At 44.4% G+C, this 27799-nt stretch overlaps 1 protein-coding gene across 2 annotated transcripts in view; it reads right to left on the reverse strand.

Annotated features, from left to right (window-relative positions):
- NCKIPSD (NCK interacting protein with SH3 domain) overlaps positions 1 to 25865 on the reverse strand; it is a 112856-nt gene extending 86991 nt beyond the window's left edge. Inside the window, exon 1 of one of the 2 annotated variants that reach the window (XM_056524800.1) lies at positions 25224 to 25320. In XM_056524800.1, the coding sequence (XP_056380775.1) occupies positions 25224 to 25259 (36 nt within the window). In that variant the 5' untranslated portion in view covers positions 25260 to 25320. Of the gene's footprint in view, positions 1 to 25223; positions 25321 to 25410 lie in introns of those variants that run through there. The other variant, XM_056524799.1, reaches the window with a different exon arrangement.
- Between the last annotated feature and the right edge of the window lie 1934 nt (positions 25866 to 27799).

Consider the following 27799-nt stretch of genomic DNA (forward strand, 5'->3'; position numbering starts at 1 on the left):
TCAGCCTATCGTCGGCCAAGTCGGGACTTCACTGCGGCCGGTGATTGGCTGAGCGCAGTAGGACTCATCCGACCACCGGCAGCCAGGAACAGGAAGAGGCCCCGGGGGAGCGGAGGAAGGAATGTACATCTTTATTTTTTTTTATTGCCGGCACTATGGGGGACAATTGTGATGTTCTGGAGTTCTCCTTTAAGAGCAAGGATTTGGCTTTGTGTTTCATGATAGCTCTACTTGGAATAGACAAGAACTGTACAAAAAAGGTGATTTGCATCTTTCTCTCAAAGGAACGAATGTACTCAATGAAAAATTCCAATAATTTGCTAAGGAGTATTTAAACTAGGAGGGGAGGGGGGGGGGGGGGGGGGGCAAAAGAGTGAAAATCCATAAGTCCAATTGCACCCCAAAACAATGTCAGAACATATCCCTAGCACATAGGTTAAGAAATGACAAGCTCAGTGTCCTGTCTACAAATACATGCAGTTTAGGTAGTAAAATCAATGAACTTGGGTCAATAATGGCATCTGAGAATGTAGATTTAGTGGCTGTTACTGAGACATGGTTTAATGAAAGTAATGACATGGACATAACCATACCAGGTACTCTTTATACAGAAGAGACAGAGAATGAAAGAAAGGAGGAGAAGTGGCCCTGTAAGTGGAAGATAGCATAAAATCTAACCTAATACAAGTTAGTGAGTTAGATGATCTACTAGTTGAGGAAATAGCTAAAATGACAATGAAAGAAGAAGTTATCATTATTGGAGACTTCAATCTCCCGGATATAAACTGGAAAACCAAAACAGCAAGTTCTGCCAGGAGTACAGATATTCTAAATTCCCTACTGGGATTATCTCTACAAGTGGTTGAGGAGCCAACCCAAGCCAACAAAGGGGATTTGGTATATAATGTTATTGTAGGAGAAAGCTTGGGATCTAGTGATCACCAGTCAGTGTGGTTTAATATAAGAACAGTGAAGGAGTCACACCACACAAAAACAAAAGTTTTAGATTTTAGAAAAACAGACTTTTCAAAAAGGAGATTAGTCATAAATGAGTCTCTATCAGACTGGAACGGATTACATGGAGTCCAGGAGAAATTGGACTCCTGAAAAGACGGATTATTGAGGGCAGCATAAAATTGCATTACACTTATCAGTAAAAGCAGAAAAAGGAAGAGACCACTGTGATACTCCACAGAAGTGGCCAACATCATAAAAAGCTAAAAGCTAGCATTTAGTAATTATTTAAAAAAAGAAAAAAAAGAAAAAAGCAGAGCAATGAAGGTAGGGAAATCTAGAAAGAGGCAAAGCAAGTCATAAAAACTTCTAAAGCAAAGGCGGAAGAAAAACTAGCTCAGTTTGTGAAAAAAAGGGGATAAGAGCTGCGAGAAGGAGCCAGGGACCGCCCATCTGAAGATCGGAGCCACTCACAGAGGAAGACCCCCCTTAGAGCAGGGAGAAAGTACAGCCCCAGGGACAGGTAGGGTTAACCAGTAAAGTATAAAAAAAAAAAAAAAAAAAAAAAAAAAAGTAAAAAAAAAAGTTTTAAAAAATTCCCCCGACCCCCTAATAGGACCTAAAGGGTCCGCCACAATTTTTTTTAGTGTGACCTGGGCCCTATTAGGGATTCAGGGCGCTGCATTTGGCCCCCCATTTTTTTTTATTTTTTGCCGCAGCGTTTTTTTTTCCGCCCCATACAGTTACACCAATCACACACACACTACATACTCACCAGCCCCCCCCCCCCCCCCCCCCACACACACACACACACACCAACCACCGTAGAAAAAAGGTGATGGCTCGCCAGGCATTTTCGGCAGCGGAGGCATACGCTTTTCTTGCCTCAGACTCCGAATTTGTCAGTGAGGACGATGAAGTTCCTACATTCCTGTGTTCTTCATCGTCCTCCTCATCATTTAGTACTGATGAGGAGTCACCTATACGGCGGCGGAGACGCCGCTAGGCGAAGCCACGCACCCCCCATGATAGTGGCCCAGTGGCCGGCACTAGTGCGAGTGGTGATGCTGCTCGTACTAGGAGTCCGACCCCCCAGACAAGTTTACCGGAGCCCCCTTCCGGTGAACCTGTCTGGAGACCACCAGAGGCTTATCAGCCACGGGTTCCAGAGTTTGTTGGCGACTCCGGAATCCGGATTGACAATTCTGGATTCACTGAAATTGACTATTTCAGTTATTTTTTCAGTGACAGTTTTGTCAATCACATGGTGGAGCAGACGAATCTGTACACCAGGCAGTTCATCGCCCACCACCCTGATTCTGTTTTGGCCAGGCCCAATGAATGGTACGCCATTGATGCAGCAGAGATGAGGACATTTTGGGGCCTCTTGCTGCATATGGGCCTGGTCAAAAAAACAAGTGTCAGACAGTACTGGAGCGGGGACATCTTCTACCAGACCCCGCTTTACAGTATGGTCATGACACGGAGGCGGTTCGAGGCCATTCGGAAATGCCTCCATTATGCAGATGAAGCTCTAAAAACTTTGTGAGAGTACCTCCGGGTACACTCTCAAGTTTAGAGTGTATGAGGGACGAGATTCCCGTATTGAACCCCCAGATTGTTCCCCCACTCTGGGTGTTAGCGGGAAAATCGTTTGGGAGCTTGTGCACCCTTTGCTGGATAAGGGTTACCACGTGTACGTGGACAACTTTTATACCAGCATCCCTCTGTTCACATCCCTTGCCGCCAGATCCACGTCCACTTGTGGGACCGTGCGGAAAAACCAGAGAGGCCTCCCTCTAAATTTTCTGCAGACACCTATGCCCAAGGGTGAGTCCCGTGCCCTTACCCATGAAAACCTGTTGCTGATCAGATATAAGGATAAGAGGGATGTCCTTATGCTGACCACTATTCATGGTAACGGCAGCTCACCTGTCCGTGTGCGAGGTACCACAACACCGGTCCTCAAGCCCGATTGTATTCTGGACTACAATCGGTATATGGGGGGTATATGTGCATGCGGAAAACACGGGTATGGTACAAAAAAGTTGCGGTCTACTTGGTACAGGTTGCCATGTACAATGCTTTGTACTGTCCCAGTACGCTGGCAACAAACGGACATTCCTCCAGTTCCAAGAAGAAGTCCTAAAAGGTCCTGATCTTTGGCGAACGGGAAAGAGCAGGCCGGACTTCCCAAGGAACTGGAGTTATAGGTGCCAGGATCGTCCCAGGACAACACTTACCAGGTGAAGTCCCCCACACTGGAAAGAAGGGACGATCCCAGAAAAAATGCAGAGTGTGTAACAGGAGGGGGATTCGGAAGTACACCACCACTCAATGTGACACTTGCCCCGATCATCCGGGCCTCTGCATTAAAAACTGCTTCAGGGAGTATCACACTTCCATGCAATACTAAATTTTCCCTTTTAATTTAAATTTTCCATAATTTGACCCCAATGTACCAAGTCCAGAGTACATTCCAAATTTTAACACCATAAAACCACTAAATTGCCCAAAAAAAACTCATCTAAAAAAAAAACTGATAAGACCTCTGGGGGTATTTTTTTTCTCTGGGTCATGGGTCACTATCATCGGGGACTTTTTTTGTTGCCTCAAATGCGCAGCGCTCTCTCTCCACCTGAGCAGGGTGCGCATTTGAGACAACAGGTTAGGGACAGCCACACACGTCACATTCCCAGAATGATGATTCAGAGCATAGGGTTTGGGGTGGGCATATTTTTTAGTTTTGGCTATGCTCTGGGTCATCATTCTGAGAACATAAACTGTTTTATAATTTTATGTCCCACTGTACCCCATTTTAGTTATTTAGTGTACCCCAGTTATTTACCCCATGTAATGCCCCTTGAGGGGAGGTCCCCCTGTTCTGGCAACGCAGAAGCTCAAGGCCCCTGAATGCGACCTGCTCCTCTCAGACCAGTGTGCAAGCTGTTTACGCCCAGACTTGAGGTATGTCCTTACTCCAAAGAAATGTATTTACAAACTTACGGTGACATTTTCTCCTTTTACCACTTGTGAAAATGAAAAATTTGGGGTAACCTCCGCATTTTAGTGTAAAAAAAAAATCCAGTTTTTCATTTTCACATCCCACTTCATGAATATTTATCAAACACGTGTGGGGTGTTAAGACTCACTGTACCCCTTGTTATGTTCCTTGAGGGATGTAGTTTCCGAAATAGTATGCCATGTGAGGTTTTTTTTTGCTGTCCTGGCACCATAGGGGCTTCCTAAATGCGACATGCCCCCCGAGCAAAATATGACTCATTCTCTTCTGAGCACTGTAGTTCGCCCGTAGTGCACTTCAGGTCAACATATGGGGTACCTCCATACTCAGAAGCGATGGGGTTACAAATTTTGGGGGATATTTTCTGCTATTAACCCTTGCAAAAATGTGAAATTTGGGGGGAAACACATTTTAGTGAACATTTTTTTTTTACATATGCCAAAGCCGTGAAACCCCTGTGGGGTATTAAGGCTCACTTTATTCCTTGTTACGTTCCTCAAGGGGTCTAGTTTCCAAAATGGTATGCTATGTGTTTTTTTTTTTTGCTGTTCTGGCACCATAGGGGCTTCCTAAATGCAACATGTCCCCCGAGCAAAATTTGCTCTCAAAAAGCCAAATATGACTCCTTCTCTTCTGAGCATTGTAGTTCGCCCGTAGTGCACTGTAGGTCAACTTATGGGGTACCTCCATACTCAGAAGAGATGGGGTTACAAATTTTGGGCTTTTTTTCTGCTATTAACCCTTGCAAAAATGTGAAATTTTGGGGGGAAACACATTTTAGTGAAAAAAAAAAATATTTTTTTACATATGCAAAAGTCGTGAAACCCCTGTGAGGTATTAAGGCTCACTTTATTCCTTGTTAAGTTCCTCAAGGGGTCTAGTTTCCAAAATGGTATGCCATGTGTTTTTTTTTTTGCTGTTCTGGCACCATAGGGGCTTCCTAAATGCGACATGCCCCGCAAAAACCATTTCAGAAAAACGTACTCTCCAAAATCCCCTTGTCGCTCCTTCACTTCTGAGCCCTCTACTGCGCCCGCCGAACAATTTACATAGACATATGAGGTATGTGCTTACTCGAGAGAAATTGGGTTACACAAACAAGTATAAATTTTCTCCTTTTACCCCTTGTAAAAATTCAAAAATTGGGTCTACAAGAACATGCAAGTGTAAAAAATGAAGATTGTGAATTTTCTCCTTCACTTTGCTGCTATTCCTGTGAAACACCTAAAGGGTTAAAACGCTGACTGAATGTCATTTTGAATACTTTGGGGGGTGCAGTTTTTATAATGGGGTCTTTTATGGGGTATTTCTAATATGAAAACCTTTCAAATCCACTTCAAACCTGAACTGGTCCCTGAAAATTAGTGAGTTTGAAAATTTTGTGGAAAATTGCTGCTGAATTTTGAAGCCCTCTGGTGTCTTCCAAAAGTAAAAACTTGCCAATTTTATGATGCAAACATAAAGTAGACATATTGGAAATGTAAATAAAAAAAAAAAAATTATAATTATTTGGAATATCCATTTTCATTACAAGCAGAGAGCTTCAAAGTTAGAAAAATGCCAAATTTTCAATTTTTTCATAAAATTTTGGGATTTTTCACCAAGAAAGGATGCAAGTTACCACAAAAATTTACCACCATGTTAAATTAGAATATGTCAGGAAAAAACAAATCTCGGAATCAGAATGATAAGTAAAAGCATTCCAGAGTTATTAATGTTTAAAGTGACAGTGGTCAGATGTTCAAAAAACGCTCTGGTCCTAAGGTGTAAAATGGCCTGGTCCTTAAGGGGTTAGACAGCAGCAGGACCCCCCCCCTCCCCCCTTTAGACAGCAGCAGGGTCCCCCCTCCCCAGTTTAGACATTAGTAGCAGCCCCATACTTGCAGGCAGCTCACCTCCTCGGGTCGGGTGCTGCCGATCTGCTGCCCCGTTCTCCCGTCCTCTGGTCCGCATTGTGTCGTCCTGTGGAGGAGCATGTAACATATACGTCACTCTGCTTCCTGCGTAGCGTTACGCTCGGCGCAGGGGAGGAGGCGGAGTGACGTGTGTGTCACATGCTCCTCCATGGAACACTATGATGCGGACGGGAGGATGGAAGAATGGGGCATCAGAGCGGCACCAGGTATCGGGCATGGTATGGGGGACATTAACCCCTTAAGGACTCAGGATTTTTGCGTTTTTGCACTTTCATTTTTTCCTCCTTACCTTTTAAAAATCATAACCCTTTCAATTTTCCACCTAAAAATCCATATTATGGCTTATTTTTTGCGTCACCAATTCTACTTTGCAGTGACATTAGTCATTTTACCCAAAAATGCACGGCGAAACGGAAAAAAAAATCATTGTGCGACAAAATCGAAAAAAAAACGCCATTTTGTAAATTTTGGGGGCTTACATCTCTACGCAGTGCATATTTCGGTAAAAATTACACCTTATCATTATTCTGTAGGTCCATATGGTTAAAATGATACCCTACTTATATAGGTTTGATTTTGTCGCACTTCTGGAAAAAATAATAACTACATGCAGGAAAATGTATACGTTTAAAAATGTCATCTTCTGACCCATATAACTTTTTTATTTTTCCATGTATAGGGCGGTATGAGGACTCATTTTTTGCGCCGTGATCTGAAGTTTTTATCGGTATGATTTTTGTTTTGATCGGACTTTTTGATCACTTTTTATTCATTTTTTTAATGGTATAAAAAGTGACCAAAATATGCTTTTTTGGACTTTGGAATTTTTTTGCGCGTACGCCATTGACCGTGCGGTTTAATTAATGATATATTTTTATAGTTCGGACATTTACGCACGCGGCGATACCACATATGTTTATTTTTTTTATGGGAAAAGGGGGGTGATTCAAACTTTTATTTGGGAAGGGGTTAAATGACCTTTATTAACACTTTTAAAAAAAAAATGTTTTGCAGTGTTATAGGTCCCATAGGGACCTATAACACTGCACACACTGATCTCCTATGCTGATCACTGGCATGTATTAACATGCCTGTGATCAGCATTATCGGCGCTTGACTGCTCCTGCCTGGATCTCAGGCACGGAGCAGTCATTCGTCGATCGGACACCGAGGAGGCAGGTAAGGGCCCTCTTGGTGTCCGATCAGCTGTTCGGGACGCCGCGAATTCATCGCGGCCGTCCCGAACAGCCCGACTGAGCAGCCGGGTCACTTTCAGTTTCACTTTAGAAGCGGCGGTCAGCTTTGACCGCCGCTTCTAAAGGGTTAATACCGCACATCGCCGCTATCGGCGATGTGTGGTATTAGCCGCGGGTCCCGGCCGTTGATGAGCTCCGGGACCGCCGCGATATGATGCGGGATCGCGGAGCGATCCCGCTTCATATCGCGGGAGCCGGCGCAGGACGTAAATATACGTCCTGCGTCGTTAAGGGGTTAAACGAGTCCCCGATACCATGCAAATGGCCAGTATAAGTCCTGATACCGATACCAGTATCACTATCGGGACATCCCTAATGGAAACCCTACTAAAAGATAGGATTGTGGAACATCTAAATCCCCATGGTTTGCAAGATGCAAAACAACATTTTAAAGGAGATTATGTCAAACAAATCTTATTGATTTTTTTGACTTAGTGACTAAAATAATAGATGGCGGAGGGGCAGTAGACAACGCATATCTAGATTTTAGTAAGGCTTTTGACTCTGTCCCACATAGAAGACTTATCAATAAATGACAGTCATTGAGCTTGGACTATCATATTGTTGAGTGGATTAGGCAGTGGAGTGACAGACAGAGGGTTGCAATCAATGGGATATATTCAGAGAAAGGTCTTGTCACCAGTGGGGACCTCAGGGAACGGTACTGGGACCAAATTTGTTTCATATCTTCATTAGTGATATTGCAAAAGGTCTCGTTTAGAGATGAGCGAACTTACTGTAAATTGGCTCATAGCGAACCTCGCAGCTTGGCTGTTGATTACTTTAGTCTGCGTAAATTAGTTCAGCTTTCCATGGGCTCTTGTTGCCTGGAAATGGAAGTCTTAGGTTCCCAAGGACTGTATCTAGCTTTTCCAGGCAACTGGAGCCCTTGGAAAGCTTAACTAATTTATGCAGACTAAAGTAATCAACAGCCAAGCTGCGAGGTTCGCTACGAGCCAATTTACAGTAAGTTGGCTCAACTCTAGTCTCGATGGTAAGGTAGCTCTTTTTGCTGACAACACAAAGATATGTAACAGGGTTGATGTTCCTTGAGGGATATGCCAAACGGAAAAGGATTTAGGCAAACTAGAAGAATGGTCAAAACTCTGGCAACTGAAATTTAATGTAGATAAGTGCAAGATAATGCACCCGGGGCGTAAAAACCCTCAGGCAGAATATAGAATATTTGACACAGTCCTGATCTCAGTATCTAAGGAAAGGGATTTAGGAGTAATTATTTCAGAAGACTTAAAAAGGTAGGAAGACAATAATAAAGAGCAGCAGGAAATGCTAGCAGAATGCTTAGATGTATAGGGAGAGGTATTAGCAGCAGAACACTAGTGAGACCTCACTTGGAGTATTGTGCGCAGTACTGGAGGCCGTATCTCCAAAAGTATATAGATACTTTAGAGAGAGTTCAGATAAGATACTAAACTAGTACATGGATTGCAGGATAAAACCTACCAGGAAAGGTTAAAAGGACCTTAACGTGTATAGCTTGGAATAAAGAAGAGACAGAGGGGATATGATAGAGACTTTTAAATACACAAAGGGAATCAACACGGTAAAGGAGGAGAGCATATTTAAAAGAAGAAAAACTACCACAAGTGGACATAGTTTTATATTAGAGGGGCAAAGGTTTATGCAGTAATATCAGGAAGCATTATTTTACTGAGAGAGTAGTGGATGCATGGAATAGCCTTCCTGCAGAAGTGGTCACTGCAAATACAGTGAAGGAGTTTAAACATGCATGGGATAAGCATATAAGATGGAGATAGGTATAAGATGGAGATAGGTATAAGGCTATCCTTCATATAAGATAGGGCCAGGGACTATTGATATGATACAGTTTATTGGGCAGACTAGATGGGCAAATGGTTCTTATCTGCCGACACATTCTATGTTAGATAATTATGAGAGGCAAGATAGACACTATGGGGGAGATTTATCAAGGGATTTAACCAGCTTTTTTTTGCTAATAAAAGTCGCACGTGCGCTTAAGCAATTTTTTGTGCGACTTTTATGGGTAAGCAAAGAATACCAATCTGCCCTACCTATGCAATTTTCATTTTTTACTTTGCAGTGGTCCAGGATTTATCATTGCGAAATTCACATGTAAGCAAATAAAATTCGCAAACAGACCTGGCTTACAAACTTGCCTATGACAGCATTTTCAAAAAGTCGCACGTGAGACTTTTTGTGTGACTTTTTGCACAGCTCCGCTCCCCGGCACCCACTCACATCTACCACCTGCCTGCAAGGTGTTGGGACTACAACTCCCAGCATTTCCTCACTGTAAGGGCGTGCTGGGAGTTGTAGTCCTACAATAGCTAGCGGGTTTGGTTGGGGAGTGAAGCTGTGCAGAAAGTTGCAGGTGAGACTTTTTGTGCAATTTTGTTGCAATTTTTCACCTGCTTGCACATCTCCCCCCAGCCCTGCTGCATGACTATAACTCCCATTATGTCCTTACTGTAAGGGCATGCTGGGAGTTGTTGTCATGCAATGCAGTGCGGGTGGGTTACAATAAATGTACTAACCTATTTTCCTTGTTTTTTTTTCCCCCCTTCTCATTTCAGATCCGTGTATCCTGTGGACTACAACGATTACTTTTTTTTTGTTTAATGTTAATAAAATGGTTAACGAGTGTTTGTGAGGGAGTGTTTTTTCGAATAAAAGTTTTTTAAACATGTTTTTTTTAAATTTACTTTACAGGCTTAGTAGTGGAGGTAGTCTTATAGACAGAATCCATTACTAAGCCGGGGCTTAGTGTTAGCCCCAAAAACAGCTAACGCTAACTAGGGATCGACCAATTATCGGTATGGCCGATATTATCGGCCGATAATCACGATTTTGGGCATTATCTGTATCGGCAATTACCTTGCCGATAATGCCCCGCCCCCCGCGACCGCCACCCCCCCCGACCGGCCGCACCGCGTCGCACCCCCCACCGTGATGCTGGGCGGTATACCGGTATGGATTTTTGCCCATACCGCTATACCGGTCGGGCCCCTCCCCCACCCTCCGAGTCAATAACATTTTTTAACTTACCCGTAATGGGGGTGGTCCGGGCCATCCATCCTTCCTGTAGTGTCCGGGGGCGTTCCGGGTGAAGAGTGAACCGGTCCGGGCTGTCGTCCTTCTCCGGGGGTCATCTTCTCCACTCCGGGCAGGCTCCGGCCTAGTACACTGCATAGACGCTGCTACGCCGTGACGCCAGGTGCGTCACTGCGCACGGGCGTCACTGCGCAGCGGCGTCTATACAGCGTACTAGGCCGGAGTGGAGAAGATGACCGCCGGAGAAGAAGGACAGCCCGGACCGGTTCACTCTTCACCCGGAACGCCCCCGGACACTACAGGAAGGATGGATGGATGGATGGCCCGGACCCCCTGACAGGTTGAGGGAGAGAAGCGGGTGGCGGCGGCGGCCTATGGCCCCGCAAAAGCCACTGCAGATTATTGATTTAAAGCGCCCGCTTTAAATCAATAATCGGAATATCGGAATATCGGTATAAGTTATCGGCTATCGGCCCTAACCTGCACCGATTATCGGTATCGGCCCTAAAAAAACGATATCGGTCGATCCCTAACGCTAACCCCAATTATTACCCCAGTACCCACCACCACAGAGGTGCTGGGAAGAGCCCGTATCAACAGGCCCGGATCGTCAAATATGGTGCTCCTGGGCCTAAGCAGTAACAGGCTGGCGTTATTTAGGATGGGAAGGGCCAGTAACAATGGTCCTCACCCACCCTGGTAACGTCAGGCTGTTGCTGCTTGGTTGGTATTTGGCTGAGAATGAAAATACGGGGAACCCTATGCGTTTTTTTTTTCCATAAATAATAAGAAAAATCCATAGGGTTCCCAGTATTTTTATTCTCAGCCAGATACCAAACAAACAGCAACAGCCTACCATTTCCAGGGTGGGCAAGGACCACTGTTACTGGCCCTCCCCAGCCTAAATAATGCCAGCCAATTACCACCTAGGCCCAGGAGCACCATTTTTGATGCTCCGGGCCTGTTGGTACCGGCTCTTCCTGAATCCCCTGAGGTGGTGGGTACCGGGGTAATAGTTGGGGGTTAGCGCTAGCTGTTTTTGTGGCTAACGCTTGGCCCTGGCTAAGTAATTGACTTCGTCTATAAGACAGCTTCCACTACTAAGCCTGTAAAGTAAATAAAATTGAAAAAAAAAAAACAATTAAAAAACTTTTATTCCAAAAAAAAAAAAAAAAAAAAAAACACTCCCCACAAGCGCTCGTTACAAAATGTTGTTAATAGTAAACAAAAAAACGCGGGTCATCATAGTCCACCAAATATGAAGTAGCCCACAGGATAGACTGATCTGAAATGAAAAGAGATTAAAAAAATAATAATTTGGGTTCGGAGAATATGTTATTGAAAAATTTAAAGGTATCATGATAGTAGGTAGTTATGGCTATTATAGGGCGAGGAGGAAAAAATGAGAGTGTAAAAGCAAAAATTGGTCCGGACAAATGGATCATCATGAGGGACAAGTAGATTTTGCTCCGTTTTAGTCTCGTGGACAAGTAGTTTTTTTAATAAAATTTCCACACCCCTGTAAGTGTCCCCCTATATCTACACATTTTGTAAAATTTTCAGCTCCTATGTTATTTCTAGGTCACTTACTTTGACAACAATCATTCTGTTTCCCTTTACTTAGCCGAATTAGCTGGAGTCAATGTACGGTTGCCAGTCTGGATGGTGTTTCCGGTCCCAGTCTAGGGCTGACGTGACTTGCATGTTATATGAATCTGAGACAGACTGAGACGTTCATCTCTCAACATCATGTCAGGACCTGAGAATTCTGAACAAGATCTTCAGGAGTGGAAACAATTCCCAATCATTCCCGTCACTGCACACATCAAAGTCTGTCACCCCTTCCTGTCCACCTGTGAACAGCATACGTGATCCTTATTATTATTCCTTATTCTTTGTTTGTAGATTTGAAACAGCAGTATTCTGTCTGTGGCATATTGGAGGATTTAACATATAAACCCAGTGTTCTCAGAGACTAAAACTGCTTTCAGGAGTCTGGAATAACATAGGAATAATTCATAATTATACGAGTAATTCTCCTAAATCCCATCTTAAGATGTTCTAAATTTCAGCATGGTGCATTTTAATTTTATCCTTCCTAAGCTACTTCTACACACTAGATTAATATTTGCAAGATCAGGAATCTAGGCCTCCCAAATGTCCACCTACAATAGATGTTGTTGGAAACAAGGATAGGCCATGTTGGATTTCAGCATGCTTGATACTAAATTATATAGGTTTTGTTTTATTCTGCTACTATTAAAAATTATAACTTTTATCAATTACTATGCTTAAAATTTGTCCTCTTCTTACCCTTATAAACACAAATTTTTCTGTATACAGAGCTGTATAAAATTTCATTTTTGCACTGCGATCTGTAGCTTTTATTGGTACAATTTTCGTTTTGATGGGGCCTTTTGATCACTTTCTATTTTTTCTGGTATAAGAAGTGACCAAAATACTCAATTCTTGACTTGAGAATTTTTTTACGTTTTCGCCTGTATAGTTGCATTAGCTATATACTTTTATAGTTCTGACATTTCGGTAAGTGGCAATACCACATAATTTATGGTTGTAATAGAGATATTGGTTCTATACCACACATATTTTGGGACTGCCCACTTCTAAGACACTTTTGGCTGGAGGTGCAGTCACTAGTTAGGAGGGTTATAGGGTCCCACATCCCACTGTCAGCAGAGACATATCTTCTGAACATCCCCCCCAGCGGAATCACTACCATTCAGTCTAAACTCTTCTTACATATACTCACTGCGGCCAAGTGTCTTGTGGCTCAGTGGTGGAGGAAAACTGATAGCCCCCCATTCCAGATGCTACTAGATAAAATCACAGATATACGGAGAATGGAAAATATGTCCGCCATGGTGGAAAACAGACTGGACGCTTTTGATACTTTGTGGCGCCGGTGGGATGAATATGTGGAGTCCCTGAGAGTGGTCTGAGGCGGTGGACGGACCCTGAGGAGCTGGAGCCGAGCAGATACTTCTTTATTCTCTTTATCTTCCCCTTCCATACTTACCTGTCCTTTTCTCTATATAACTTTCTACCTCTTACAAACTTTTTAACTCCTGGGTTTTTTTTACATTATTTTACATCTTCATTGTATAAGCTGAGGTGTAATGGATCCGGCGTCAAGAGATATTATTAGTATCATCTAATAGCACTTCATATTTTCCACGCTTCATTCTTTATTATCTGTTAGATAACGGCTTTTATCTAAGCTTCATGTCTCTGAGGTGGGGTCTTCCCTGGATACTCACAGAGCCGACCTGAAATAATCTGGACAATACAACATCTTTACAGCCGGATCTATGTTATCATATTGTAACCTGGTCTTATTAATATGTAATGACTCTGTTTATGATTCTATGTACTTTTATTTTCTTATTCTCAAATATCTGTTTTAAAGAAAAATTCTTTAATAAAAAAACAGTTATAAAAAAATAATTTATGGTTGTGTTTACATTATTTTATTTTTAATAATGTGAAGGGGGGGGGGGGAGATTCAAACTTTTATTGGGAAAGGGGCCTTTTCACATTCTTCAGACCTTTTATTCACTATGTTTCAGTGTCCATAGGAGACTACTACATGAAATCTTTTGGCTGCATACATTGAACAATGTTGTGCTTTAGCACCGCCTTGAACAGTGTTATCCGTGCTCAATTACTACAGTATGTGGAGGCTGCCTGCAGTGCTGGAACGCTGATCTGAAGGGAAGAAGGCAGGTAAAGCCCGCTTTATACAACATGTGCAGAAAAGGAAAAAAGAAAGGAAACAAAGGGGGCGCTATCTAAGTGCCGTAAATGATGGTAATCGCAAAGGATGTAAAATTGCGCATACAGGAATTATGGAACCAAATTAAAGTGTGTGTTAACACACTCACCTTCTAGTGTTGTGCAAGCTCAGGCACAACACTGATGTGGGCTTTCTGAGTGCATGCACTCTAAACGTTCTCCTCTGGGCTGCCAAGCATCTATCCCGATACTCCGTGGTGTCGGTCTGATAGATAGTGGTGTGGATGCTGGATAACCTCGGCAAGGTGCTTGTCCAGTCCTGGTAAAAACGGCAATGCTTCTCTGGGGCGCCTCCGGATGCGTGGATGTTTCAACTCCCGACCCAGGTGGGGGTTGGAGAAGGAGGAAGGTACGGGAGCAATTGAAAGTTTTAAAAGCTTTATTCAGACGACGCGTTTCGCAAGGGGTCCCTTGCTTCATCAGGTCATCCTAGTATGACCTGATGAAGCAAGGGACCCCTTGTGACACAGTGACACGTAGCAGTGACACGTTGTTTTCCGGTTCCCCGGAAGTGGTCATCAATTTTTCTTACACCATAAATGTAACCGTATTTCATTGTATTGTATGCCTGACGAAGATCCCGGTTCGGGATCGAAACGCGTTGCCAATAAAGAAGTTTATCTCCATCCCTGGGTACCAGCGCCTTCTTGAGAGGAATTTATCCACGTATTTATTCTCATTGCTATTTACCGGACTGACGGACGTCACACCGGGTTGTTCCTCGTGGCAGCGGTGTCCCTTGATTTCTACGCTACTATAGGTGTTGTGCTCTAAGCGCAACACCTAGGGGTAAGAACCCATCTTTACGTTACACCTTTATCATTATCAAACGATCCTCACTAGGGGCGCACCTCTTGTTGTTTTTTCTCGTTTTTATAATGGTATGAACCTAGCCAAAGTCTCAACTTAGAGTTAGAACTGGTATAAGAGAATGGAAACAGCAAACTTTAAGAATTATAATAAAATATAGATAGTAAAATGGAAAGTTAGAAAAATTAAAATCACCAAAAATTTTTTAAAAAATTTGGTTAACAGTAGGGGTGCAAAATATAAAAACCTGTCCTTAATGAAGGTCGCTAAAAATCACTCTTAAGCACTATGTATGGCCTCAGAAGCCACATGTGACTTGTAATAGCCATATCATTTACAGCTGGCATATGGTGAAATGTACATGATGTGAAAATTCTACATCATTTGGGAGATGATTTTAGTAACAATTCACAACTATAAAGCCAAATCACTGAAGATTTACCAAATCACTGAAGCCCCCAAAACAATGGATTCATGTTCACTGGACTCGCTATAATGTAATATACACTTACTACTTTAATTTTCTCAGTCACATTTGTTCAATGAGAAAAGATTTTACATTATAATTTGAAATGTGGTTATTAGACTGCTAATGCATGGATTACAAAGCATGGAAATTTGCTGTATTAACCCCTTCCCGACCTATGACATACCTGTACGTCATGGGTGGCAAGGTGTTCCCGACCCATGACATACAGGTACGTCATGAACATTTTTGCCGCTACTCGCGGCACCCCGCAGCGCCCGGAAAGATGGTGGCTATCACTGATAGCCAGCCATCTTACCGTGCGACCACGGGGGGTTTCATCCCCCACCCCCCCCAGCGATCGCTGCTATCAGCTGGTCAAATCTGACTAGCTGATAGCAGCGCGGTGTGTGAGTCCCGATCACGGGGATCTGTACACACACCGCTCTGCTAAGTGTCCCTTACCCGTCCCCCGGTGTCACTTACCCGTCCGAGCGGTGTCCCGAGCAGTCCCGGCGGCGAGCGGCGTCCTCCATGCGGTCCCGGCAGCGCTGCGTCCCGGAGGTGAGTTTCCGGCAGCAGTGCGGCATCTTCATTGGCAGCAGTGAGATCGCCGTAAAGCGATCTCACTGCTGCCTCTGGGAGTTTCAAAACTGCAACTCCCAGCATGCCCAGACAGCCTTTGGCTTTCTGGGCATGCTGGGAGTTGTAGTTTTGCAACATCTGGAGGTCCTCAGTTTGGAGACCACTGTATAATGGTCTCCAATCTGTGCTCTTCCAGATGTTGCAAAACTACAAATCTCAGCATGCTCAGTCTGTCCAGGCATGCTGGGAGTTGAAGTTCTCTGACATCTGGAAGAGCACAGATTGGAGACCATTATACAGTGGTCTCCAAACTGTGGACCTTCAGATGTTGCAAAACTACAACTCCCAGCATGCCCAGACTGCCCAAGCATGCTGGAAGTTGTAGTTCGGCAACATATGATCCTTCAGATATTGCCGAACTACAACTTCCAGCATGCCTGGGCAGTCTGGGCATGCTGGGAGTTGTAGTTTTGCAACAACTGGAGGCACACTAGTTGGGAAACATTGTCCGTTTCCTACCTCAGTGCCTCCAGCTGTTGCAATTGTTGCAAAACTATAACTCCCAGCATGCACTGACTGACCATGCATGCTGGGAGTTGTAGTTTTGCAACAGCTGGAGGCACACTGGTTTGGAAACACTAAGTTTGGTTGCAAAACACTTGAAAGTTTATTACTTAACTTAGTGTTTCCAAACCAGTGTGCCTCCAGCTGTTGCAAAACTACAACTCCCAGCATGCACGGACAGGCAAAGGGCATGCTCGGAGTTTGCAACAGCTGGATGTTTGCCCCCTCCCCCCAATGTGAATGTACAGGGTACACTCACATGGGCGGAGGTTTACAGTGAGTGCTGCAAGTTTGAGATGGCGCAAATTTTGCGCTGGAGCTCAAACTTCCAGCGGCAAACTTGCTGTGAACCTCTGCCCATGTGACTGTACCCTAAAAACACTACACGAACCTAAAATAAAAAGTAAAAAACACTACATATACACATACCCCTACACAGCCCCCCCCCCCCAAAAAAAATTAAAAACGTCTGGTACGCTACTGTTTCCAAAACGGAGCCTCCAGCTGTTGCAAAATAATAACTCCCAGTATTGCCGGACAGCCATTGACTGTCCAGGCATGCTGGGAGTTTTGCAACAGCTGGAGGCACCCTGTTTGGGAATCATTGGCATAGAATACCCCTATGTCCACCCCTATGCAAATCCCTAATTCAGGCCTCAAATGCGAAAGGCGCTCTCACTTTGGAGCCCTGTCGTATTTCAGGGCAACAGTTTTGGGACACATATGGGGTATCGCCGTACTCGGGAGAAATTGCCTTACAAATTTTGTGGGGCTTTTTCTTCTTTAACCCCTTATGAAAAGGTGAAGTTGGGGTCTACACCAGCTTGTTAGTGTAAAAAAATAAATTTTTTACACTGACATGCTGGTGTTGCCCTATACTTTTCATTTTCACAAGAGGTAAAAGGGAAAAAAGACCCTCTAAATTTGTAATGCAATTTCTCCCAAGTACGGAGATACCCCATATGTGGGCGCAAAGTGCTCTGGGGGCGCACAACAAGGCCCAGAAGGGAGAGTGCACCATGTACATTTGAGGTGATTTGCACAGGGGTGGCTGATTGTTACAGCAGTTCTGACAAACGCAAAACAATAAATATCCACATGTGACCCCATTTTGGAAACTACCCCCCCCCCCCACGGAATGTAATAAGGGGTGCAGTGAGAATTTACACCCCATTGGTGTATGACAGATTTTTGGAACAGTGGGCAGTGAAAATGAAAAATAAAATTTTTGATTTGCACAGCCCACTGTTCCAAAGATCTGTCAAACGCCAGTGGGGTGTAAATGCTCACTGCACCCCTTATTAAATTCCATGAGGGGTATAGTTTCCAAAATGGGGTCACATGTGGGGGGGTCCACTGTTCTGGCACCATAGGGGCTTCCTAAATGGGACATGCCCCCCAAAACCCTTTCAGAAAAACTCACTCTCCAAAATCCCATTGTCGCTCCTTCCCTTCTGAGCCCTCTACTGCGCCCGCCAAACACTTTACATACGCATATGAGGTATTTCCTTACTCGAGAGAAATTGGGTTACAAATTTTAGGGTGATTTCTCTCCTTTTACCCCTTGTAAAAATTCAAAAATTGGGTCTACAAGAAAATGCGAGTGTAAAAAATGAAGATTTAGAATTTTCTCCTTCACTTTGCTGCTATTCCTGTGAAACACCTAAAGGGTTAAAACACTTACTGAATGTCATTTTGAATACTTTAGGGGGTGCAGTTTTTATAATGGGGTCATTTTTGGGGTATTTCTAATATGAAGACCCTCAAAATCCACTTCCAACCTGAACTGGGCCCTGAAAAATTACGATTTTGAAAATCTTGAGAAAAATTGGAAAATTGCTGCAGAATTTTGAAGCCCTCTGGTGTCTTCCAAAAGTAAAAACTTGTCAATTTTTTTTATGCAAACACAAAGTAGACATATTGTATATGTGAATCAATATGTAATTTATTTGGAATATCCATTTTCCTTTCAAGCAGAGACTTTCAAAGTTAGAAAAATGCTAAATTTTCGAAATTTTCATGAAATTTTTAGATTTTTTACCAAGAAAGGATGCAAATATCAGTGACATTTTACCAATAACATAAAGTAGAATATGTCACGAAAAAACAATCTCGGAATCAGAATGATAAGTAAAAGCATTCCAGAGTTATTAATGTTTAAAGTGACAGTGGTCAGATTTTCAAAAAATGCCCAGGTCATGAAGGTGAAAATGGGCTGGGTCATGAAGGGGTTAAATGAGACATTTTACATTGGATTACACTAATATTTGCTGGTTTAAATGGATGTCAGAGGAACACTGGTGCATTGCTGCCGCTATACAGAAGGTTAAAGCTCAACATCACACATACTCTTAAAATAAGGGGCTAATGGGAATAAAATATCAGTGTACCCTAGGTTGTGATTGGTGACAAGGCTGTATCTATTTAGGGATTGTCTCTGTTACATCAGAAGGACTTCAGGCTTGTTCACACTAGTGCTAGATCTCCGTTCGTGAGCTCCGTCACAGAGTCTGTTCCAGCCAGAAAAACCAAGCTAAATAGTCCTTTGCAAAACTCACACCAACCCAACAGATCTGCAACATTGCTCCTGCTCATGTACCATGTTCGATTCATTTAGTAAACAGAGCTCCAACACTGACGGTAACAAGGGCCAAGAGGGTAATTTACCTTCTTAGGGTATGTTCACACTGAGGAATTGGGGCGGAAATCAAGCAGAAATTTTCTGCCTCAAAATATTGTTACTTTTCCACAAGAACTCCACAGAACAGAGTTTTCACGCGGAATTGGCGCGGAATTCGAGTGGAATTCTACACGCGGAAATGAAAATTTCGAGAGGAGGAGAAGAGTATAATATATATATATATATATATATATATATATATATATATATATATATATATATATATATGCTCTTTTTTTTTTCATGCAGAAATTCCGCGCCAATTCCCCGCGGAAATGATTCTGAAAAAAAAATTAACATTGATTTCTATGGGAGTAAGACGCTGATTCCGCCTGAAAGAAAGAACATGTTCTTTCTTTAAGCGGAACAGACTTCCTCGTCAGAATTCTGCTTGAGGAAATTCCTCAGTGTGAACTGAGGGGCAGAAATTCTGCACAGCTCTATGGGGATTTTCACTGCTGAATGAATTGGAGAGGAAAAAGTGAGCAAAATTACTCGTGGAAATTCCTCTCCAATTCCTCAGTGTGAACAAAAGAGAAATGAAAGGCATGAAGAATTTTACAGGACTGCAATGCTCCACTGGAAAAAAAAAAAGCAACACACATTTAGTCTATAGAGTGGCTACTATTCCTTCTAGAGGATACTATTCCACTGTAAAGGCAGGAGAATGTACCATATTGCCTGTGCAATGATTGGGTACATAATGTAACAGCTGAGCAGTCTATAGGACATACTGGGACTACTAGATCAATAGTGTTAACCACATTTATTTATCATTATGGTTTCTGCAATAGTGACCGTGCCTGTAAAAAAAAAAATTCTGATGAGAACTAAAACATATACCGTATTTATCGGCGTATAACACGCACTTTTTAGGCTAAAATTTTTAGCCTAAAGTCTGTGTGCGTGTTATACGCCGATACACCCCCAGGAAAGGCAGGGGGAAAGAGGCCGTCGCTGCCCGCTTCTCTCCCCCTGCCTTTCCTGGGGTCTAGAGCGCTGCTGTCGGCCCTTTTCACCCCCTGGTTATCGGCGCCGCTGCCCGTTTGGTCCCCCTGACTATCGGTGCCGGCGCCGATAGCCAGGGAGAGAGAAGCGGCGCCGACAGCCAGGGGGAGAGAAGGGGCAGCGGCACCCATTGCCGGCGCCGCTGCCCCGTTGCCTCCCCCCATCCCCGTTGGCATAATTACCTGAGTCGGGTCCGCGCTGCTCCAGGCTTCCGTCGTGCGTCCCCGGCGTCGTTGCTATGCGCTGAACGGCGCGGCGCATGACGTCAGAGCGCCGCGCCGTGCATAGCAACGACGCTGGGGACGCACGACGGAGGCCTGGAGCAGCGCGGACCCGACTCAGGTAATTATGCCACCGGGGATGGGGGGAGGCAACGGGGCAGCGGCGCCGGCAATGGGTGCCGCTGCCCCTGCCTTTCCTGGGGGTATATCGGGGTATACACGCGCACACACGCACCCACATTTTAACATGGATATTTGGGTAAAAAACTTTTTTTAACCAAATATCCTTGGTAAAATGAGGGTGCGTGTTATAGGCCGGTGTGTGGTATACCCCGATAAATACGGTATATCTCAGAATTAGGGTCACACAAATTGGGGTCGCAAGAGTCATTTCTGTATATCAGTGGTTAGATATTCAAAAAAACAGTGGTGAACTGTGCCAGTGTATTGGCACCAGTCAATTTAGTGTTAATGAAGACCTGCCGCCAACCCCCAAAAATTTGATTGCTTCATCAGTACCGTATATACACTCGAGTATAAGCCGACCCGAATATAAGCCGAGGCTCCTAATTTCACCCGAAAAAACACAGGAAAAGTTATTGACTCGACTATAAGCCTAGGGTGGGAAATATATCATCCCCCCGTCATCATCCAGACGCCCGTCATCATCCCCCCCTTCATCATCCAGACCACTGTCATCATTCCCCCCCCCCCCCCCCTATATCATCACCGCCTGTCAATCCCTTCATCACTGGCCTTCAACCTGCGGACGAGTTGTAGTTTTGAAACACCTGGAGGTCCGCAGGTTGAAGACCACTGCGGCCTTGGTCATCATCCAGACCCCCCCCCCCTTTAGTTTTCTACTCACCTCCCCTTGGTGGGAAGGAAGGGTGAGCTGTTCTGGGCCATCTATACTGCAGGGACAGTCCGGTGGGGAGGATTAGTCGTTCTGGGCTGTCCATCTTCACCGGGAGGTCCTCTTCTCCACTCCGGGCCCGGCCCCGGACTAGTCACGTTGCCTTGACGACGTCGCACAAGGACGTTCACGCGCAGGGACGGTCCCTGTGCGTTGTCGTCAAGGCAACGTCACTAGTCCGGGGCCGGGCCCGGAGTGGAGAAGAGGGCCTCCCGGTGAAGATGGACAGCCCAGAACGACTAATCCTCCCCACCGGACGGTCCCTGCAGCATAGATGGCCCAGAACAGCTCACCCTTCCTTCCCACCGGGGGGGAATGAGTAGAAAACTAAAAAAAAAAAAAAAAATAATGCTGGGAGTTGTAGTTTTGCAACATCTGGAGGTCCGCAGGTTGAAGACCACTGAGAAGGGATTGACAGGCGGAGAGTTCACTCGAGTATAAGCCGAGGGGGGCGCTTTCAGCACGAAAAATCATGCTGAAAAACTCGGCTTATACTCGAGTATATACGGTAAATAGTCTATGATGCCCTGATCGCCCACCTTTTTACAGTTTCTTGATATGCCCTCCTATTCTAGAGATAAAAAAAGAGTTTATAATTTAAGGAATTAGTCAGATGGGTGTGAACTTAATTTTAATAATGGGAGTGACATCAGGTGATGAGTGGTTTTATACATTCAGGGTGTGTGTATTATGCATACAGGCCCCTCACTGTAAAGTACACACCCCCTTACTATATTATCCCACCTATCACCTGATTTTTAAAATGGGAACCCAGACTATTCAATGTGAGTAAAATCAAAATTTTTGCCATCTCCCCTTCTCATGGGCTATTTAGGGCTGTCACCAATTTTGCTACCAGACATGGTAAGTGTGACCCTATCCTAAAGGGGTATTTCCATGCAATTACGTGATGGCATATTGCTGGGATCATCCTGTATATACAGGCCCACATTCCCATCAGCACTGCATCTCCTTTACAGTCTTCAAGTGAATGGGACTGGCTACAGCCCCCTCCCTGCACAGAGGACAGCCAGGAATGTCCATCAGTAAGGGAAAGCACTGAAGTCAATGTTTGGGCCTATTCTTTCTCTGGATCAAAAGGTCCGCGCGATCATAAAGTGATGTCCTGGCTAGAGTCCATACCGAACTGCTCTAGGCTGTGTGTAGCAGAGTGAGGGAGGAAGTTCTCCCCTGTATGGCTTCAGATGATGTCACACCTGCTGGGGAACACCCCTTCTGAGCAGAAAATACAGAGCAATATCAAGGTAGAAAACTCACAAATAATAAAAATAAAAGCAGGGGGGTGGTTTATCATGATGGGGGCAGTGACCTTGGAGGATTCAAAAATTTAACAAGATCATGAGAGGTACTTCATTTTTGACAGGCCTTTTAAAGAATTAAAGAATAAATCTGACTGAATGCTATGGGCAACTGCATCACTTTTGCTCTGCTCAGGTTTTGATAAATCTCCATCATAGTGTGTGGCTGTCTTCGGTTGTCAGGGTCTGCTGGGAGTTGTGCTACTGATGAGTAGTAACATTTGTTCCTTATTCTGTGAGAAGTCATTACGAGCCGTCTCTGATAATAGGGTGTAAATGCCACATGGTATTTGCCCAGCTGTCTCTACTTACAGAAATAATACTGAGTGCTGACAACACGAGGACCATGGAGAGAGGGGCACAGAGCCTATCAGGAGTCCGGTACACACAGACAGGAAACACCTTTGGATGGTCACCTCCATGTTAAAGGACATCTGCAGCAAAATACAACTCATCCCCTATCCGCAGGACACCACTGGGACCCCCCCCCCCCCCCCCCACGATCTCCTGAGGTCGGACCCCCCACACCCGCAATCAGACACTTATCCCTTATCCTGTGGATAGGGGATAAGTTGTCATTTGCTGCAGATGTCCTTTAACTAGGACATCAGTATCAGCACAACCTCTCTGCATCTCAAAATACTTTAGTAACATCAATGGAAAAAGTTAACAAAAATAAATAAAAATCATTCTGCTTCAAGGTCCTTGAACTACTGGGCCCTAGGCAGAAATTCTGCAGGTGCTGACACAACAAGCCGGCACTAGGACCACTGGGAAAGGTTTAATCTTCATAAACACTAATGCATTTCCGAGCAGATTCCGCAGATAGAATTGACATGTCAATTCTATCTGCGGAGTCTGGAGACAGAGGGGGAGATTTATTAAATCCTGTGCAGAGGAAAAGTTGACCAGTTGCCCATAGCAACCAATCAGATCACTTCTTTCATTTCCACAAAGGCCTGCAAAAAATGAAAGAAGCAATTTGATTGGTTGCTATGGGCAACTGGACAACTCTTCCTCTGCACAGGTTTTGATAAATCTCCCCCAGAATGTGCACGGTTCAGCAGAACCCCACTGAAAACAATGGGACTTTGCTGCAACAGAATTTCTGAGCTGAATTTTTCTGCCAGATTCCGCTAAGTAATTTTGCCATGTAAATGGGGCCTTAGGACATGCAAGTATGAGGCTATGGTCATATGGCAGGGCTTTCCGAACAGGACCCAGCAGAAAAATTCTGCTCGGAAATTCAGTTGCAGCATTGTTTTCAATGGGATTCTGCTGCACCGTGCGCACGGCAACATTTCCATGGCTGAAACATCTGCCGCTTAAATTCCATTTCCAGCCACTGACATGTCAATTCTTTTGGCAGAATCTGCTTGGAAATGCACTGCTGTTTATAGGGACTGTGCATTTCTAAGCGGTCCTAGTGCCGGGTGAACCGGAGGAAACTTTGACCCGTAGCCAAATGTGAACTGAGCGCTGTTAGGGGTCGGGATTAGAGTTAGGGATTAGGGTTAAAGGGGTACTGCGGCCCTGATACATCTTATGCCCTATCCAAAGGATAGGGGATAAGATGTCTCACCATGGGGGTCCTGCCGCTGGGGACCCCCGCAATCTTGTATTCGCCACCCACCTGTTTGAGCTGCACGCTGCGACATCACCCCCTGCCCCCGCTATGCAAGTCTATGGGAGGGGGCGTGATGTCAGCCCCCCCCCCACTATGTAAGTCTATGGGAGGGGGCGTCACGTAGACTTGCATAGCGGGGGGGGGGGGGGGGTGACGTTACAATACTCCGGCCTTGTGGTCGCCACCCGGCTGTTTGTAAGCTGGCACCGCGGCGTGCAGCTTAAACAGGTGGGTGGCGAATACAAAGATTGCGGGGGGTCCCCAGTGGCGGGACCCCCCGTGGTGAGACATCTTATCCCCTACCTTTGGATAGGGGGGATAAGATGTCTAAGGGCCAGAGTACCCCTTTAAGATAAGGGGTTAGAATTAAGATAAGGGGTTAGAACAAGGGTTAGGGAGTCGGCTGTAAAGCAGAAAAGGGTGTCCATGTGCGAAGGGTCACATTTCGCTACAGGGAAACAGTTCTCTTCATTATACTGGCATGTTATGCAACACCATGTGAACATAGCCTTAGAGAAGGTCTTCCGCCGACCACCGTATTCAGCACCTATGCATCTCCATGTTACTACCTCTCCTAATGTTACTTACCAAGAAGAGGTGCAGTAAGGCAACACATGACAAGCTTGCTTTATAGCCTGTAACCATGGAGACACATGGAATGCCACAATGTTAAATTACGATATTCATGATGCGAGTGTAGCCCTAGGCAAAGCGGTTGACGAGGTGGACGGCGCCCCCTGGAGGTGATGGCTGACTGGTAGGACTTGATAAATACAGCATACCTGACATATAGTGTGAACAGGGCCTCATGTTTAACTCTTTCCACTGCCCCTGGAATCCTATAAAATCTAGGTCTCCAAACTGTGTACCTCCAGCTGTTACAAAACTACAACTCCCAGCATGTCCGGACAGCCTTCGGCTGTCCGGACATGCTGGGAGTTATAGTTTTGCAACAGCTGGAGGTACACCGTTTGGAGACCACTACTATAGAAATTCCATTCAACTGTGTCACCTTCCAGTAACTTCTATATAGTCCAGAACACTCCATCACTTCTGTGCCTCTGACCACCGCAGTGTATGCAGCTATGACGTCACAGGTGCAGGGCAGAGGATGACAGTACCACTACAGTGACGTCACATAACGGATCACCTAGTGACGCCCACACACGTGAGCTCCAGGCCACCGTATAGCCGCTCACCTTCATCCTTTCCAGGTAGGAAGCTGGCACGTAGCCCGTGTCCCCGCTGCTGCAGCGGCTGGCCAACCACCAGTGCTGGTTACACCGCTCCAGGATCAGGAAGTTCTCCCCGGCCCCGAACTGCAAGGAATTAGGCTCCGGAGAACGGAAGGCGTATAGGGCTCGGTACATGGCGGAACCGTCTTCTTCGGGCCGGATCCGGACTGACTGACTGACTGAGCGCGTCCCCGCCGCCTGAGCCCCCGTCAGTCATGTGACTGTGCGCGCGCACGACGCCTAGCTCGTACACTGCTGTTTTCGTTCCTGTTTTCTTTTTCTCTTTTTTTTTTTTTTTTTTTTTTTATAAACTTTATTTAAACATGGCAATGTCATTAATGTACCCTTTTTTTAGTGCAGTGTTCCCCAAACACGCGGCTCTCCCGCTACAGCTGTTTTGGTTGATGGCCCTTTAATAAAATAAATACCAGTCAGTATTGACACCGGTCTGTTTCTGCTTCTGACTATTCTTCCAAATGTTTGTAGTGGTCAGGTGGGAGGAAGTATGACTGCAGAATCTGTTTACTACTTGTTACCATGGAGACTTATAGGGCTGCATAAGAGCTGGAGAAACAATGGGAAAAATTTATTAAGACCTGTGTAGCAAAAGAGTTGCCCACAAGTTGGCTAAAGCAACCAACCAGATTGCGTCGTTCTTTTTTAACCTCTTAAGGACCCAGCCATTTTACACCTTAGGACTCGGCCATTGTTTGAACATCTGACCACTGTCACTTTAAACATTAATAACTCTGGAATGCTTTTAGTTATCAATCTGATTCCGAGATTGTTTTTTCGTGACATATTCTACTTTAACATCGTGGTAAAAAATTTTTGTAACTTGCATCCTTTCTTGGTGAAAAATGTGAAAATTTTATGAAAAATTTGAAAATTTTGCATTTTTCTAACTTTGAAGCTCTCTGTTTGTAAGGAAAATGGATATTCCAAATATTTTAATTTTTTTTGGTTCACATATACAATATGTCTACTTTTTGTTTGCATCATAAAGTTGACATGTTTTTACTTTTGGAAGACACCAGAGGGCTTCAAAGTTCAGCAGCAATTTTCCAATTTTTCACAAAATTTCCAAACTCACTATTTTTCAGGGACCAGTTCAGGTTTGAAGTGGATTTGAAGAGTCTTCATATTAGAAATACCCCACAAATGACCCCATTATAAAAACTGCACCCCCCAAAGTATACAAAATGATATTCGGTCAGCCTTTTAACCCTTTAGGTGTTTCACAGGAATAGCAGGAAAGTGAAGGAGAAAATTCACAATCTTCATTTTTTACACTCGCATGTTCTTGTAGATCCAATTTTTGAATATTTACGAGGGGTAAAAGGAGAAAATGTATACTTATATTTGTAGCCCAATTTCTCTCGAGTAAGCACATACCTCATATGTCTATGTAAAGTGTTCGGCGGGCTCAGAACCGAAGGAGTGACAAAGGGATTTTGGAGAGTACGTTTTTCTGAAATGGTTTTTGGGGGGCATGTTGCATTTAGGAAGCCCCTATGGTGCCAGAACAGCAAAAAAAAAACCACATGCCATACCATTTTGGAAACAAGACCCCTTGAGGAACGTAACAAGGAATAAAGTGAGCCTTAATACCCCACATGTGTTTCACGACTTTTGCATATGTAAAAAAATAAAATAAAATTTCACTAAAATGTGTGATTCCCCCCAAATTTCACATTTTTGCAAGGGTTAATAGCAGAAAATACCCCCCAAAATTTGTAACCCCATCTCTTCTGAGTATGGAGGTACCCCATAAGTTGACCTGAAGTGCAGTACGAGCGAACTACAATGCTCAGAAGAGAAGGAGTCATATTTGGCTTTTTGAGAGCAAATTTTGCTCGGGGGCATGTCCCATATAGGAAGCCCCTATGGTACCAGGACAGCAAAAAATACCCACATGGCATACCATTTTGGAAACTAGACCCCTTGAGGAACGTAACAAGGAATAAAGTGAGCCTTAATACCCCACACGGGTTTCACGACTTTTGCATACGTAAAAAAAATAAAATAAAATTTCATTAAAATGGGTGTTTCCCCCCAAATTTCACATTTTTGCAAGGGTTAATAGCAAGAAATACCCCCCAAAATTTGAAACCCCATCTCTTCTGAGTATGCAGGTACCCCATAAGTTGACCTGAAGTGCACTACGAGCGAACTACAATGCTCAGAAGAGAAGGAGTCATATTTGGCTTTTTGAGAGCAAATTTTGCTGGGGGGGCATGTCGCATTTAGGAAGCCCCTATGGTGCCAGGACAGCAAAATAACCCCCACATGGCATACCATTTTGGAAACTAGACCCCTTGAGGAACGTAACAAGGGGTACAGTGAGCATTTA

Source organism: Hyla sarda, chromosome 6, assembly GCF_029499605.1.
Source record: "Hyla sarda isolate aHylSar1 chromosome 6, aHylSar1.hap1, whole genome shotgun sequence".
Classification (NCBI taxonomy): Eukaryota; Metazoa; Chordata; class Amphibia; order Anura; family Hylidae; genus Hyla; species Hyla sarda.